Source organism: Micropterus dolomieu, linkage group LG01 (assembly GCF_021292245.1).
Source record: "Micropterus dolomieu isolate WLL.071019.BEF.003 ecotype Adirondacks linkage group LG01, ASM2129224v1, whole genome shotgun sequence".
Taxonomy (NCBI): Eukaryota; Metazoa; Chordata; class Actinopteri; order Centrarchiformes; family Centrarchidae; genus Micropterus; species Micropterus dolomieu.
In genome coordinates this window covers 19,288,068-19,303,829 of record NC_060150.1, presented here as the reverse complement: position 1 = coordinate 19,303,829, position 15,762 = coordinate 19,288,068, and the positions used below count along the sequence as shown (strand labels likewise).

Here is a 15,762-nt window from a genome sequence, read left to right as displayed (position 1 = left end):
TGGATTCGTCAATCAGCTACAGTGCCATGTCAAAATCTCGACTTTCATAGATCATAGTAGGCTCCCTCCCTGAAGCGTCTCTTCATTTTGTTGCATCTGAGAGGAAGAGGATATGCCTCGATTAGCAATAATCCCTTAAACAGTGACTCTTTTTCAATTTCCTATGATGTCAAATTCTGTAATAGACCATCTGAAATCAGAGCAGATAAGCACAGGAAAGTAACTGTGCATGTGAACGGCGTAAACATCCGAAAGCGTTGCATTACTTCATGCTGATGACTGTCTTCCTCCAGTAATGAGAGCAAACAGGTGGGCATAAGATGTGAGCTTTTCCAAACTGTATTCAAGCAGGTTCTGGGTCACAAACAGACAGCTTTATAATGCGAGGAGGTCATGACAGAATTGAGCTAGTTTAGCTGTCAGGCTTCTTTAGCCACGGGGGGAAACATGCATCACAGCACTCTAATCAGTTTTAAGGTTGGAAGATGTTGATTTCATCTGTAAGAAGAAAGCTAAAGATCATTTGGGTGGAGGTTAGATGACGGAACTACAGTGTAGCACTGGTTAACCCCAGTGCTCTGACTGTTATAAATGTCACTGTGATTAATGCCAGGTTTAACAGAGAGAGTCACAGATACTGAAAGTTCTCAAAGTGTGACTCTTTCAGGCCCAATCTGCTGAACTAATGGGGGATTTCCTCATGGCTCCAGATGTTTCTTCTCTCTGGAAGACGAGACTTCGGCTGTATTCCCACAGCAATGATTGGAAATGCCTAGTCTTTGAGAGTAATGGTGACCTATTTCCTTAATCCAAAATGCTAAGTTGAGTATTTTGTCAGATTTGTATCTGTGCTTTGCTTTCTAAGGTCAGCTGAACAAAAACTATATTCAACTTTTTAATTGTGAAAAAGTATATGTCACAATATATAAGTCACAAACTCCTGTATGTTTCCTATCCATGTTTTTTGACAAATGTTCCTATTTCTAAGTTATTGTTATTAACTGTTATTTTCACTTATGAATGTCATTAATGGTACAGTGGCAAACATTCTTGAGTCATCATTTACCAAATCTTTTGCTTTCCCTGCTTCAGCAAAAAAAAGTTTTTGCTTTTGACTCTGAGCTTAGTAGAAACAGGTGGAAATATTTTTATTAAAATATGGGCAAATTGCTATACATCACAGTCTGTCAAAGACAAATAATTTACAAATAAGGACATTGAACTTGCATCAGCATTTTTCGGAAGCAGATTCAAAGACTGCTGAGAGCAGGAAACAGTTATTATTGAAATATCTGACTCAGTTATGGAAACACAGAGAAAATACTTACAGTTTTTCTCAGTCGCTTTGGTACATTAATTAAATCATCACATTTGCAAAACACAAAGTGCATTTCTTGAAACACATCATAGCACTACACAGTGGATTACCTGCAAAAGCCTGTAACTTGCTTAAAATCCTTAGTCTATCTTTCAAAAGTAAATCTTTATGTCAGTGAACATGTCAGTGCCATCAGAATGACAAGTCCTTTGGTCACTGTTCACGAACAAGATAGTCAAAATGTTAAGTCAAGTTGTCAATATAACAATGTAGTCTGTAAGTATTTTCTGATGTACACTATGGCTAAGGTTTTGATGACAATGATTGAAAATGCACAAGGCTGCACTTTTTTAATAGGGCATATCAATTTCAACAGTACAAAGTATTTGGGGTACGTCAATTTAACAGAGAACCGGTATAATACATTGTGAACAGCATGACATAAGCAATTGATAATGTAGAAAACAGCAGAAAATTGTACATAATCATTTGCATCAATATGTCAAATCATTTACAATTTGTTCAAACCGATGAGAAATTGATTTTATGATGTGACAAGATGATGTGGAGGATGAACAAGTAGTTTTGAGAATTTCAATTCTGATCTGAGAAATGTTCATAAAGCGGCTGAGAAAAACTTGTAAGATGGACATTTCTGAAAGGCACAAGATACCAATGATTACTCAAATTCAGTAAAAGACAAAAGGCAACATTTTACATTTTCAGTAAATTTTCTTATTAAGTTAAACAATAGATCCAAGTTAGAAAATATAGACGTTTTGCAATTCATTACAGCTTGACATAATCATCAATCATCGTCATTGTTGTCATTGAAGCAACTGTGCTACGTCATCAAAGCAAAGGTGCATGTACAGCTGACGATGCTACGATGCAAAGACTCTCTGTTTTTGGTCCAGTTTGTCTGTTAGCAAGGGATATCCAAAACTACTGAAAACCACTTAGCTTTGTGAGTGGGAAAAAGTGGCAAAGGAGGAACTGAGTTTTGGTAAGTTGCCATCATGTGGCCATTTTTTCCACAACTCCTAAACTTAGAAGCATAGAAGGGAACTGTTTTGGTTCATTTACTATAGTCCTTGGTCCAACATGTATCTTACCACATATAACTTGAAATTTTATTTAGTCTACACTGAAGTTATTAAATTACAGCCCATATGAAGGAAGAGCAGATAAGCACAGATTTGCAGGATTTAATTAACTCATTATTTCATCATTGTGACAGCAGTTTTTACAACATTTTGATCATTAAAAACATTAGCTGCTTTTAACTAGGCAGTTGCTTGGGCATACAGTATGAAAATGGACCATGATGAATAGCGAAATCCTTCAGAACACATTGAGAAATGTGGATTTAGAGTCTATGCCAATGACATTCCTAGCTGTGCATCGGTAGACCCCAGCATCTCTTTGTGTCGGGTTCTGGATGATCAGGGAACCTTGCGGATGGAGGTATTTGTTTCCAAAAAGGCGCGGCTGCGCAATGACAGCCAAGCGGGTTTTATCAGGTGTTTCCCATGCTACCTCCACTCTAGGGATGCCAGTTGCTACACAGTTCAACTGAACAGCAACTCCATGTTTGGCGTAAGTTACAGAGGGAGGGCCGTTGGTAATTCGAGGTGGGTATGCAATCACAATTACCGATACAGAAAGCTTAGAGCTGCCATACTCATTTGCAGCTCTGCAAATGTAGGACCCCCTGTCATAGACTGATACTTGTTGGATGGCAAGCGTCCCATTGGGAAGTACAGCATATCGTCCAGCTATTTGTGGCCGGTTGAGGACAACCCCACTGGGTAATGTCCATGTTAGTCTGAGGGGTTCACCACTGGTTAGACAATTTAGCAAAATTCTTTCCCCATTCATGACACTGACAGGAGAGTTGTATTTGTTGTTGATCTCTGGCTTTCTACCGGGGGACAATGTGATTGTACGCTCCACAAGCCCGCGAGAATTATACCCCAGACAGCGGTACATACCAGCTTCAGCAACAGAAGGGTTGCTAATGATCAAAGAGCCATCAGGCTGGTGCAAAAATTTTGAAAACCGAGCACCACTATGCAAAGGTGTACCGTTGGGTAAGATCCAAGTGACATGGGGTAGTGTTGAGCCCTCAAAGGAACAATTCAACATCATGGCATTCCCCACAGTTAGCGACAAGCTATCTGTTTTGGGACCTCTAATTTGTGGCCTCTCGACAACTTCTTTCACATCCAAGTTAACCACCAGCCTGACCTCCCCTCCTTCATTACGAGCAATACAAGCCAGCTGCCCAGAGTCTGTCCTCTTAAGTGATTGGATTTCCAAGGTACCATTTTGGTGAACTGTCATTTTATTGCTGTAGTATGGTGCAGGAAGGATCACATTTCCTGGTAGAACCCACATGATGCGAGGAGTGGGGGTTCCCTTTGCCACACAGTCCACCAACTTCCGCTGATCCTGGACTGCAGTCACCTTGATGGTGTTGGCAGTTCCTCTTAAGCCGTTGATCATTGGAGATGTTACCAGGACCTCTATCCTGATGACTTTGTGGTCTTGTCCTGCATTGTTCCTGGCCATGCAAGTGTAGTTACCTCCATCAAAACGTTGGACCTTTTGAACCACCAATGTCCCATCATCCAGGACCTGGTGTTTGTCTAAAGCTGGCGAGATCAGTCTGTTTGTAGGGGATATCCATGTGATGGCTGGCATTGGATCCCCTTTGGCGTTACATCTCAGTGTAACAGTCTCACCATAGATAACCCTGACAATCTTTTGGTCTTTATCCTGGATTTGTGGTGGGGAAGTTGCAACCTTGACCTTGACTCTAACCTTCATTTCATCTTTGCCAAGTTGGTTCTCGGCGTAGCAGGTGTAGTCACCTTCTTCTGGCATGCCAACATCGTTGAAGTACAGTGTCCCATTATCAAACACCACATACCTATGTACAGGTCAGAAAGGAAAAGGACGGAGAAGAATACTGATTGTTACACTATGATGACTGTAGCTGTCAGCTTTTGAATTATTATGCATTAATGGAATGAAATAGAACCTTTATAGAAGCAATTATGTTTTTGTTAATATTTGGAAATCATACATTATGACTGACAAATGTAGCTATTTTCCTACTGAGAAGAGAATACTCAGCACAAATACAATGAAATGTCATGTTCCTTTTTGTAAATTGTCCGGATGAATGAAAGCTGTTAGTGAATATCTTTGCATACCAGTAATGTATGCTCTGTATTTATCTTCAAGTTGTTTTTGAGAAAGATGCTCTGTGGTCAGCTATTATGTGTCAGAAAGAAACATGTTTGGCTACCCAACCTTAATAGCCTGACAAGTTTTCATAAGGTGGTGAGCTGCCACTATAGCACAGTCAGAGAGTTGTTGATAATGGACATATGGGAATTTCCAATGAATCTTTAAATGTCTTAATTGATTAATTGCAGGTTACTGTTAAATAAGACAGACTAGCAAAGCTAAAGACAGGCTACACACAATGCAAATGTTAAGTGGGGTGGTGATGGCGCATAGATAAGATGCTTGCCTTTGGTGTGGGAGACCTGGGTTCAATTCCCACTGTGAGAGATCCACCATTGTGTCCCTGAGAAAGACACTTAACCCCTAGTTGTTCCAGAGGCATGCGACCTCTGACATGTATAGCAATTGTAAGTCGCTTTGGATAAAAGCGTCAGATCAATGTAAGACAGACGGAATTTTGAGAAATTCTCATAAATCCTCTTTCATTCATTCAGTTCAGTCATTCAAGTTTGATTCAGAATCAGAGATTGGGGATGTGTGTAAGAATTCCTGTATACATTTAGATGGTGACAAAAGTATCAACGGTGAAAGTTTGATTACTTACATTTTGAAGCAAATATTTTTTTCTTTCTTTTTAATAGCACTGTTAGGCAGAAATTAGGGGATTTTATTTAACAAAATTATACTGTTATCCTTGATTTGATACATGTGTAATGTAAGGGTATAAAGAAGTGAGATAAAAGGTTAAGGTTCAGTTCAGAGTTTACTATGAGTGAAATAAGGGGTGAACAAAATATTAGATACAACCCTTAGTAAACACAATATAATTCAAAAGCACTACAAGCTACAGTCTCTAGAATTAGCATAAAGTTGAACCAGACTGCATTAGTTTCAGCATAGGTGACCTAATAAACTGGCAACTGAGTGTATATGTATGACACTGGTACAGAGTGTGGAATATGAAGATTTCCACCCTTAAAGCTAATTAATGGGGAAAGGGCAAGAATTGATTTTAAGAGGTTAAATCCAATGTTAGCCAGGTAGCTCAAAGAGAGGCAGACTAAGTCGAACTCCTTTTGGGATACAGACTAATGGAGGTATCTTACCTGCGACTACGCCCCATGCGGACACTGTCTCTTTGTTTGACAGGGTTGACCATGGTGCCATCCGGCAGTGCCCAGCTGATCTCAGGGTTGGGGAGACCAGAGGCCACACAGTCCACCTTCAGGTCTCCACCGTACACCACTTCCTGACTGGATCGCTGCTGCTTCTGCTCGATCTTGGCCGGCCTGGTCAGCACATTGACCTGCAGCAGAACGTAGTCATCGCCCATCTTGTTACGTGCCACACACAGGTAGTCTCCCTTGTCCTTGTCAGTCACAGAATGAACGGTTATAGTGCCATTCGGGAACACCTTGATTCTGGTGTCAAAACTGCAAAGATAATAAAAACAATAGCATTCAGAGGACATTAAATATAGACATTTATTAAGGATGTAGAAAAATTATGAATTAGCTTGTGTGTTTGTTACCTGTACTGAGCATCCACCAGCTTCTTAGAGGGCGTCCTCCAGATGATCCGGGGCACTGGCTCTCCTGTTGCCACACAGTTGAGCAGCAGCTTCCCCCCATAGATCACATCTGTTTTCTGGGGGGAAGATGAGGTGATACTGGCCTTGCCAGAGGATGGATTCCGCTTTATGCTCAAGATCACTGTTCTCTTGCTGGATGCCACTGCGTTACTGGCCGAGCACTCATATCTCCCAGCATTTCCTGGGCCCAGTCCCTGTATGTAGAGGGTCCCATTGGGGAAGACTATGAGGTTGCGTCCAGTAACAAACTGGGAAGCAGTGTGCTGTATGCCATCAGGTGTGATCCAGCGGATGACAGGCTGAGGGTCACCTGTGGCAGTGCAGTGGATGTAGGCAGTGCTGCCCTCAGAGAGGGTGATGTTCTCATTTTGTGTCTGCTGAATGACAGGTGGCAATGCTGAGACATAAAGGCGGACTGAAACTGTGTCGCTTCCGGCTGCGCTGCTGCCAATGCACTTATAAATCCCTCTGTCTGTGTAAGTGGCCTGGCTGAGCTGGAGGGTCCCATTATTCAAGATGTCCACACGCTGCTGAGCGACAACACTAAGTGCGGCAGTAGTCATGTGGACATGGTTAGGGAGTACCCATGTGACTTGAGGCGTAGGGTGCCCCTCCACTTTACACTCTAAAGCGACTTTGCCACCTAGATGCACAGTGATGTCTCTGTGCCGAGGTTGAAGGACCCGTGGTTGCTGAGACAGTACCACAAGGCTGATTACCATTTTGTCTGTGCCATACTGGTTCTGGACCGTGCACAGGTACTGGCCCTCATCCATGGGCTGTGTGTTCCTGATGATTAATGTACCATTTGGATGGACCTCAAACCTCTGGACCCGGGTATTCCGAGCAATACTTGCCCCTGTATGAATGGAAAGAGAGACATTTCCAATGTCACAATGAAACAAACACAATGTTTTCATAAATTAGCATATTGTACTAAAATACATCATGTTTTGATCAACCCAGTTATCCTTGGCATTCAGTTCATATTGGACGATTTCACAGGTCGCAATTTATGTCCAGTGCCAATGCAGAAAGGAGAGTGCCTTTGGAGAGTTGCTTTGTACAGATACTGCAGGAAAAAAAATGCTAAAAGTCTTAGCACATAACATAATTTGGGGTTATGCAGTATTAAAACAATACTAATATCAGGCAATATATTTCTTGGTCACTACACAGTTGTCATATTATAATGTGGAAAATAGTCTCCTACCTTTAAAGTTTTGAAAAATAATATAGGGGCTTGTTTTAATTTATTGTTTTGTCTATAACAAATATGGTGCATCTAATACATAATGTTATTAATTTATACTCTGCTGTTTACTATATTTGTTACTAATTCTCTTGGAATCTAGTTTGCTATATGGAACGGTGTATAAATGAGGATCCCATGTAATTCTATCTTAAGCTGTCACACTGTGAAATTCTGTATTATTTAATATTTGCATAATGTAGCCTGGCTTCCTCCATTTAATAATAATGTGGCCTGAAGGCCTGTGTCACATCTTATCATTCTCATCCATTCTGAATTGTGCTGTACTTTACACATATCATGAATATACGGAAAACATACAGTATCTTCACTGATGATGAATGTCTAACGATATTGAACAATAATAATTGCAAATTTGACAGACATTCCACAATGTAATATATGTGCAAACATATCTGGTATTTTTGGTCATCTAAAATTATATTTTTTCACATGCAGCTAAAATACATCGAAGACAGCAGCTACCTGCACTTTAATTTTTAATTTTTTTGTGTGTTCATAAAGTCAATGGATACGGTTGTATCAGCATTTGTAAAGTGTCAATGTATTTTCTTCTAGACTTGCAGTCTGCTGTGTCACATCAGCTAGATTCAGAAAAGGAAACCCTTTTTTATTCTTACAGCTAATCAAGCTAAATCAGACTGTGCCCTCACCACTTTGGCTACAGAATGCTACTGTTTTTTACACTAAGAATACCTGTTACTAGAACAACCAGCAAAATCAAAAGAACTTAAACAGTAAAAGGACTGAATGAAGCAACTGAGCCTCAACCCAACATTTTCTGTAACATTGATTTTGTGCCAGTGTCTCTAAAGGAGGACAATAAAGCACTCACAGGAGAAAGGACAGCTGCCATTGCACCTTTTTGGTAAGTCGTCAGACGTAGCTTGAAAAGACAGAAGTGTTTTGCAATGAGATTGTCTTGGATCTGACTAATAAGATAAGTAAACTCTCAGCTGATGTTACCAACTTGCAAGATAAGTGTAAGACCTTAAAGGCAGACAGAGGCAAAATAACATCCACAATATTGGTATATCTGAGGACTACAGCCAACACACTTTGTTGGCCAGTTACTACAAGATCTGAAACTGGATGATTAATCCATCCTTGAGGGCCTGTAAAACTTGAAAAACCACACCCGAAAAAGGAGAACCAGCTGCTTAAACCTATTGCAATACTCAGTAACCGTGTTTCAATTTTCCTGGACCTCACTGCTGAGCTGGTGAAGAAATGGGTAGCATTTGGAGAAATGCATGCTTCGGGCAATACTTTCTCTTTGGCTAATTATTAGACAGAGGATATTGCAGGGAAGGAGGACTCTTTTCAAGATCCTATCGAGGCTAAAGCGTTTATTAAAAGTGATCTTCTTGGTAATGAAACCTTGGGACTTCCTTACCATCCTGATTATTGAGCTGTGGAGCAATGTAACTGTGATGGAGCTGACCTTTTTTGCATTAGCAAGTAGGATTTAATAATTTGGCTGGACTCATGTATTGCTATGGATTTTATTCTTAAAGCTGAGTTATTTAATATCTAAGTTGACTTTGTATAACAACAACAACAACAACAACAACAACAACAACAATAATAATAATAAAAATAATAATAATAAATTCTGGGGTCTTACACACTATGCGATTACATTGATTTAATAATTATTTTCATTTTCCATACTTTTTGTAAAGAAGGAAGTGCCAAGACTAACCTGAAAATTAACGTAAAGCTGAGTTATGAGGTTTAGTCATACATACCGCTGGCAACTTTAGTCCATGACAGGAAGGGCATTGGCTCACCCACAGCCTCACAGGGAAGCTGAGCATCTGTTTCAGCTTTCACAGTGAAAGTGTGGAAATTACGCTTAGTTATCTTTGCCTTTCCTCTTGGAATAGATCCTTGTCCAGGTAGCTGGTGCTTTCTGGACACATCCTGAGTGCTTGTTAGCAGTCCGTCTCTGAATGGATTAGTTTGGACTGCAGCCATTGTTGGGGCAGGGGTGGCCGTCTGCTCAGTTGTCTGCTCTCTAGTAAATTTTAGGGCTGGCAAAGATGGATTTGTACTGATAAATACATCCAGTTTGTGGTCAGTTGAGTGGGTTACAGTATGGATGTCTGCTGTTCTAGGATCTGATGTGGTGATGGGTTGGATTTGTTGGTCTTGACTCTTGTTGTCTGGAATATTGGTGATCCTGGGAGCCTCCTGAGTGGTGGCCCTGAGTGAAGGGCTCTTAGCTACAGTAGAAGACGTTTTGTGTAGTGTGACATGTGGCGCCACTCCCGTTGGGGTCACAGTAGTAGGCCTTGAGGAATGTCGATATAACTCTGACTCACTGGTTTTATTTTGATGAAAACTATAATACGATCTTTTAGGTACTGTTGGTTTCTTTGTGGTAACCTCTTCTGTGTCTAAATCAAAAGGCATGCTCTGTGTCGTGATTAAGCCACTTGAAGTGTATTCAGAGGTTGTCTTGATTTGATGTTCGATCAAGGAAGCAGCTGAGGTGGATGTGGATGGCAGTTGAGAAAAACACATGCCAGTTTCTCTCAAAAGCATCTTTCCACTCTTTTCAGTGGTTGTATATTCATGGCCAGATTGATTTGGCCTGACATCTTCTTGAACTTGTATTACTGCGTGAAAATTCCTAGAAGAATTGTCAGAGGGTGGCGCAGGTCCAAGGTCTCCTGTCACCTTTTGTTTCTCCTCTAAGGGCTTAACAGGTAGATGAGAGCTGCCTGTAAACCCCTGCTGAGTGGTTGATGTGAGTATATCCAAGTGCTCTGGTGGAGATGCACTCTCTGAGATTCCTAAGGTTGTCTGAGAACTCGTCCTTCCGTGACCCACTCCTGGAAAGGCTGTTGGAAATGACAGTGCCGCTGATGTGCTTTTGAATAGTGGTTTGGCCTGGGGTTGAAGACTGTTGTTTGTTTCGTGGGGAGAAGCTGGTAGTGAAAAGAGTTTGGTGGCTGCCTCGCCGTCATGCCTTGAAACTGTGCTTTCTTCATGACTCAGTCTGCCTGATGACGCTGCTTGGCTGCCACTGAATGGAACAGTGGTATTGAAATTGGCTGTTGTAACTTCTAATGGTTCTATTTTTAGCTGTGTGGAGGCAGTGGTCCTTGCTGTTGCTAGGGGAGCATTTGTAGGTGTGGTGGCTATAAACTTGGTGAGTTTATTCAGCTTTTGTTTCCTTCTTGTCTGTTTTCTCCGACCAGCCCCATTCCTTCTCCTAGAGTAAGGTTGTCGTTGGCTCTGCAGCGATTGCCTTCCAGACCCCATCTTTCTTGTAGTGGTGGGTACAAGTGTAGTTGTTGGAGATGCTATTGTGAGCACTGATTGAGATTGCAGATCATTTACTGTGTCCTTTGGCTGAGTATGCAACTGTGACGTTGTTGCAGTCTCACTAAGATATTTTCCATTTTCCTTTTGGCTTGTCTCTGATTCATTTGGGTTGACCAAAGGGATAATTTGACTTCCACTTGAAAAGAGTTCTCTGCCATTATTAGAGCTGGCAACAACATTTGGTCTATCCATATTCTTGCTCCTCTCCAATGCCTTGGACAAATCAGCTGTTTTGACTCTATCAACATCTGTATTTGTACTAAGGTTCTCTTGTAGAGAAAATGTACTGCTGCTGCTTGCAGTGTTTGTGCTAGCCTGCCAGAAAGTGACAGCCTGTAGAGGAACAGATGTAGTCTGTGCGAGGAAAAATACGCTGTTTGAAGTTGTGGATAGATCCAAGTTCATATCACGGCTTGTGTGTGGTACACTGTATGTACTCTGTATTGTGTGTGGCTCTGCAGTAGCATGTATGCTGTGTGTTTGCTGATGTGCATTATGTGCAGTGTAGGTATTAGATGTTTCGTGTGTGCTTTGGCCTTGTGTATGAGTTTTCGTTTGTGTATGTTGTACTGGATTGTATGGTGTTGTGAAGTAATCCTGGCCCTCTTTTTCCTGCACAGTCAAACCATCCGATGATCCCTCAATAGTTTCTTGTGACTGTGTTATCTGCTTTGTAAGTTTCCTCTCTGTCGTATACTGACCTGGGAGTGGTGTCACAGTATTCTGAGTATTTCTTTCCCTAATCTTAGCCAAAATATCAGCCCATTTCTCTGGGTCTATTTTACTCTTTGACATATTAATCTTTCTCCTGCTTTCAACTATATTTTTCATGTCTTCAACACGTGATCCTGTTGGTTTTCGAACCACTGCTGGCCTCCGCCAAATATTTCTCGATGGATGGACACCTCTCCTGCCTGGGACCACACCTGCTGGAATTCTCCTTCTCAAAGGATCCAAGCGGCTCACTGGAGTCCTCACCTGAGTAACCTCAATGTCTCCTGATGCTTCCTCTGTATCCTTTGCGGGAACTTTAATCTGAGCGTTGACCCCTGAGGCTGACTGAGGTCTTGCAGGAAACTTCCTCAAAGGCCTTATCAGCCCTTTGCTCCTGACGAGAGTGATTTTTGTAGCCAGCGTATCCACACCGTGTTGATTTATGGCGATGCATTTATAATGACCACTGTCCAATAACTGAGTCTGTGGGATATGTAGAGTGCCGTTGGAATAGACCAAAGCTCTGGATGAGTTGGCTTGGAAACTAACTATGTTGTTGCTTGGTAGAATCCAGTTAATTTCAGCATCAGGGGAACCAGAGGCTGCGCAAGGTACTGAAATGGGGTTCCCTGCAAATCCCTCTATAGGTGTATCAGTGGTGTCTTCCCCTGGGGGAGGGCTAGAGGATTCCTGCACTGTCAGATGGAATGGCAGAACAGCAAGGTCTCCGTGAAGCTTGGCAATGCAGTAGTAAATTCCTGTGTCTGTGTGGCTGACAGCTTTAATGACCAGTCGTCCATCACTAGACACAGACACCCTGTTGTCTGGACTGCTGTGCGGTGCCTTCACCTTGGAGCCGTCTGGCAGCATCCAGTGGATTACCGGTTGACCAGAACTGTGCACGTTACAGTACATTTGAATCGGGCTCCCCAGGATAGCACTCATCACTTTACGAGTCATGTTGGTTGACTCAGTCATGACCCATGTTCTCCTATGTCTCTGCAACAGCTCCACCTCTACTGTCTCTGAGAAGTCCGTGCTCAGGATCAATTTTACCATCTTGGCTGATGATTGAAGTCTGTTCAGCTGAAGGTCTGCAGATGTCTGCATCAGCCATGCCGGCTGGGCCATGATATTAACTTTAACACCTGTGTAGTACAGGGCATCCTTCTCAGAGTCCTGTCTGTACACATAGGTTGGATGAGGATCTTGTCTGAGCATAATCCCCCTTTGTAAGTGGGCTGGCACATTGCTATAGTAAGCGATTAACCGCCACAGTTGCTCATATTTTTCTCTATCAACGGGGCATTCAAGATCCACCGACAAAGTGATGTTGGAGGCCAGCTGAAGCTGGTTGATCTGCTCCCAGTTGATCTTGGTAAGCTCTCTTGGCTCACCAATGCTACATTTCAGATCCACCTCATTCCCATGTTCGTCTGACAGGCCCAGGGAGATGTTTCCAAACGGTTCCCTGAAGTCCTCTGTGGATAAGACCTCACTCTCGACATCATTAAGTAGGGAAGTCCTGTGAGAAGAGGTGATGATGGGGCTGCTGCAGACCATGTTCTCTACAGCCTGGAGCTCTTCTCTCTGGAGGTGTCTGGGAGAGGAGCACATGGGACACAGTTGGCCACCAGGAAGGGCCCTGTCCTTTTTACATTTTAAGACACCTGGAAAAAATTACAACACTGTCAAATAAGACCTTGAAGCAGTCTTCAATTATTATCTTTAGTTTGGTACAATATATAAATCATCGGACGTACACTAAAGTATCCGTTCCCTTGTTTATAACCACAAGAATAAAGAAAGGTCTAAATAAAATTGCAATGCAGAAATGTACATCTAACCTGGTGAGGTTTTATCCCAGTCATGGAGCCACCTCATGTTGCAGTCACATGTCCACGGGTTACCATGGAGGTACAGGTTCTCCAGCTGAGGCATGGTAGCCACCAGCCTGGAGGGCAGTGACATCAGCATGTTGTCTGACAGGTAGAGGTGCCTCAGAGTAGAGATGTGGAAGTGGCCCATCAAAGTGAAGGTGGTGAAGGTGGCTGGGTGCAGCTGCTGAAGCCGATTGCCTTCCAGCTGCAGCAGCCGCAGGGAGGTGAGGCCCTGGAAGGTGTCTGGGTGGATGAACTCCAGTCGGTTGTGGTCCAGGTGTAACCTGGCCAAGGCCCAAAGACCCTGGAGGGTGTGTCTGTTGATCTCCTTCAGTTTGTTGTAGCTAATCTTCAACATCTAAACCAACGAGGAATGAGGACAATGAAAGTCATTATTAGTAATCATAACATTATGAACCTCTTTATCCCTGCTACACCATCTTAAAAATAAGATCCCAAATTTCCCTTAGATGAGACACATATGCTTTTCAGGGAGAGATCAACAATACATTTAGAATATTTCTATTTAATCTAATGATTTTACTAAATACAAGCTTCATGTAGGAACAGTGAAAGTCAGATTTCAGGGGGAAAATCAGGGTTGTAATATTTTCTAAAATGATTAGAATAATGACATGGCCAAAATACTCACTTGCCTAATAATTGTGCACACAGTGTATGTCATATTTGTATCTGGTCAGCCTAGAAAAAAAATGGAGCCAGAGTCACATCCTGTTTTTTAAGGTTTTGGATTTGGAGACTCCCAAGGGGTAAGTAAGTAATGCAATTACCGGCCACCTAAACTGTGAAATACCATAATCTCATAAGAATCAACAGAACATGCAAATGCACAAAATATACAAAATGGGACCTTACAAAAGGCTCATATCCTCATCCTCATTGGGGTTTAGTGTCTTGCTCAAGGACAAACCTGAGCTACAGCTGGCATTAATTCATTCATTCATTCATTCATTCATTCATTGGTAAAATATTTATGGTGGGTGTACCTGTAGTGAAATAAGGTCCCTGAACACTCGATCTGGTAGACTGTGGATGTCGTTTCCATGGACCATCAGAACCTCCAGCTTCCTCAGACCAGCCAGTGATTTGTCTGTGATCTTATTAATGCTGTTGAACCTGAACCAACCAGAATGGGCCTCTTATAACCATTAAACCACAATTCATGAGAAACAGTAGGCCTACATGACCAGATTATACATTTCTTTTACTGAATTAACAGTGTAATCCAATCACTGACACTATAGTAAAATAGCAGGTCAATGCTGTGGATGCCAAAAGGACTGACCCCAGGTTCATGCGTTCCACTTGTTTAGATACAGCAGCTGGGATGGTAATGAGGGAGCGGAAGGTGCAGTGGAGCTCAGTGGGCTGGGGGCAGGAGCACGGCTGGGGGCAAGGGACACAGGCAACAGGGGGCAAGATCATCAGCACCAGCAGGGTCTGAAGGACGCACAGGGCGGGAGGGTCCATATTTATCCAGGAGAGGAGCAGTTACAGCAGCTGTCCGTGTAATAACTACAATAACATAATATTATTATTATAGTTATAATGTTGACATCACACATGCAGTTATTATTATTATCATTAATCCATTTTAAGAACTATTTTCAAGGGGATAAAGCCGACACTCGACGACAGTCAAGTTTCGTGGGTGACTCTGCCTCCATCTCCACATGAATGGATAAACTCGAAAATCACGCACATTGCACTGGAGCGGGGTTTCAGCCAAATTGCTTCCTAAATATTTCATTACTTCAGCTCAAATCGTTGTAATGAAATATAGATGCTCTTACCTCAAAACCTTGATAGTCTCTCTCTAGGGACCTCCTCATATTCCATTTCCACATGGATCAAGCCAGGAAACCGCACAGTTGAATTAAAAATAGAACAAAAACAGAAACGTCTAAGACAAAATAAACAACGCTGGTGTTAGAAACTGGGAAGAGCTGCACAGAGCAGAGAATGAACACACATTAGAATGTAAAATCCTTAGGGGAAAAGTTTGGTTTAAACTCCGAAGTGCCAGTGTGCTCTGTGGCTCTCCAGTAAGCAACGAGTGAAGGAGCTTCGCCAGCGCGCACGGCGGAGGCGCAACAGGAGGAGCCAGGAGATTTTGAGAGGACGAAAGAGGACAGAAGTGGGTCTTGACTAAGAGAATGATACTGTAATACAGCTAAACACACTCTTGCTGTTTAGCTGTACACTGCTGAGTGTATAGCGCTGAAAGTGTTAAAATTAAATTAAATGTTACATTATTGTTTTTTAAGTTTTGGATCTTGTAATCAGTCAAAAAAAAAAATGTTTGTAGACCTTAAAATGACCATGTGTTGCAGAATAGCAAAATCATTGACTGGGGTGTACATCTACATGG

The 15,762-nt window shown here is 42.1% G+C and overlaps 1 protein-coding gene across 1 annotated transcript; it reads right to left on the bottom strand.

The window, feature by feature from the left end:
• Positions 1-1,123: 1,123 nt before the first annotated feature.
• Positions 1,124-15,402, bottom strand: mxra5a (matrix-remodelling associated 5a). The gene is made up of 8 exons (XM_046060903.1): positions 15,185-15,402; positions 14,677-14,906; positions 14,378-14,507; positions 13,338-13,728; positions 9,192-13,160; positions 6,108-7,026; positions 5,683-6,009; positions 1,124-4,253 (listed from the first exon to the last, which is right to left on the bottom strand). The coding sequence occupies exons 2-8, from the start codon at positions 14,859-14,861 to the stop codon at positions 2,663-2,665; spliced, it is 7,512 nt and encodes a 2,503-aa protein (XP_045916859.1). The 5' UTR covers positions 14,862-14,906; positions 15,185-15,402; the 3' UTR covers positions 1,124-2,662.
• Between the last annotated feature and the right edge of the window lie 360 nt (positions 15,403-15,762).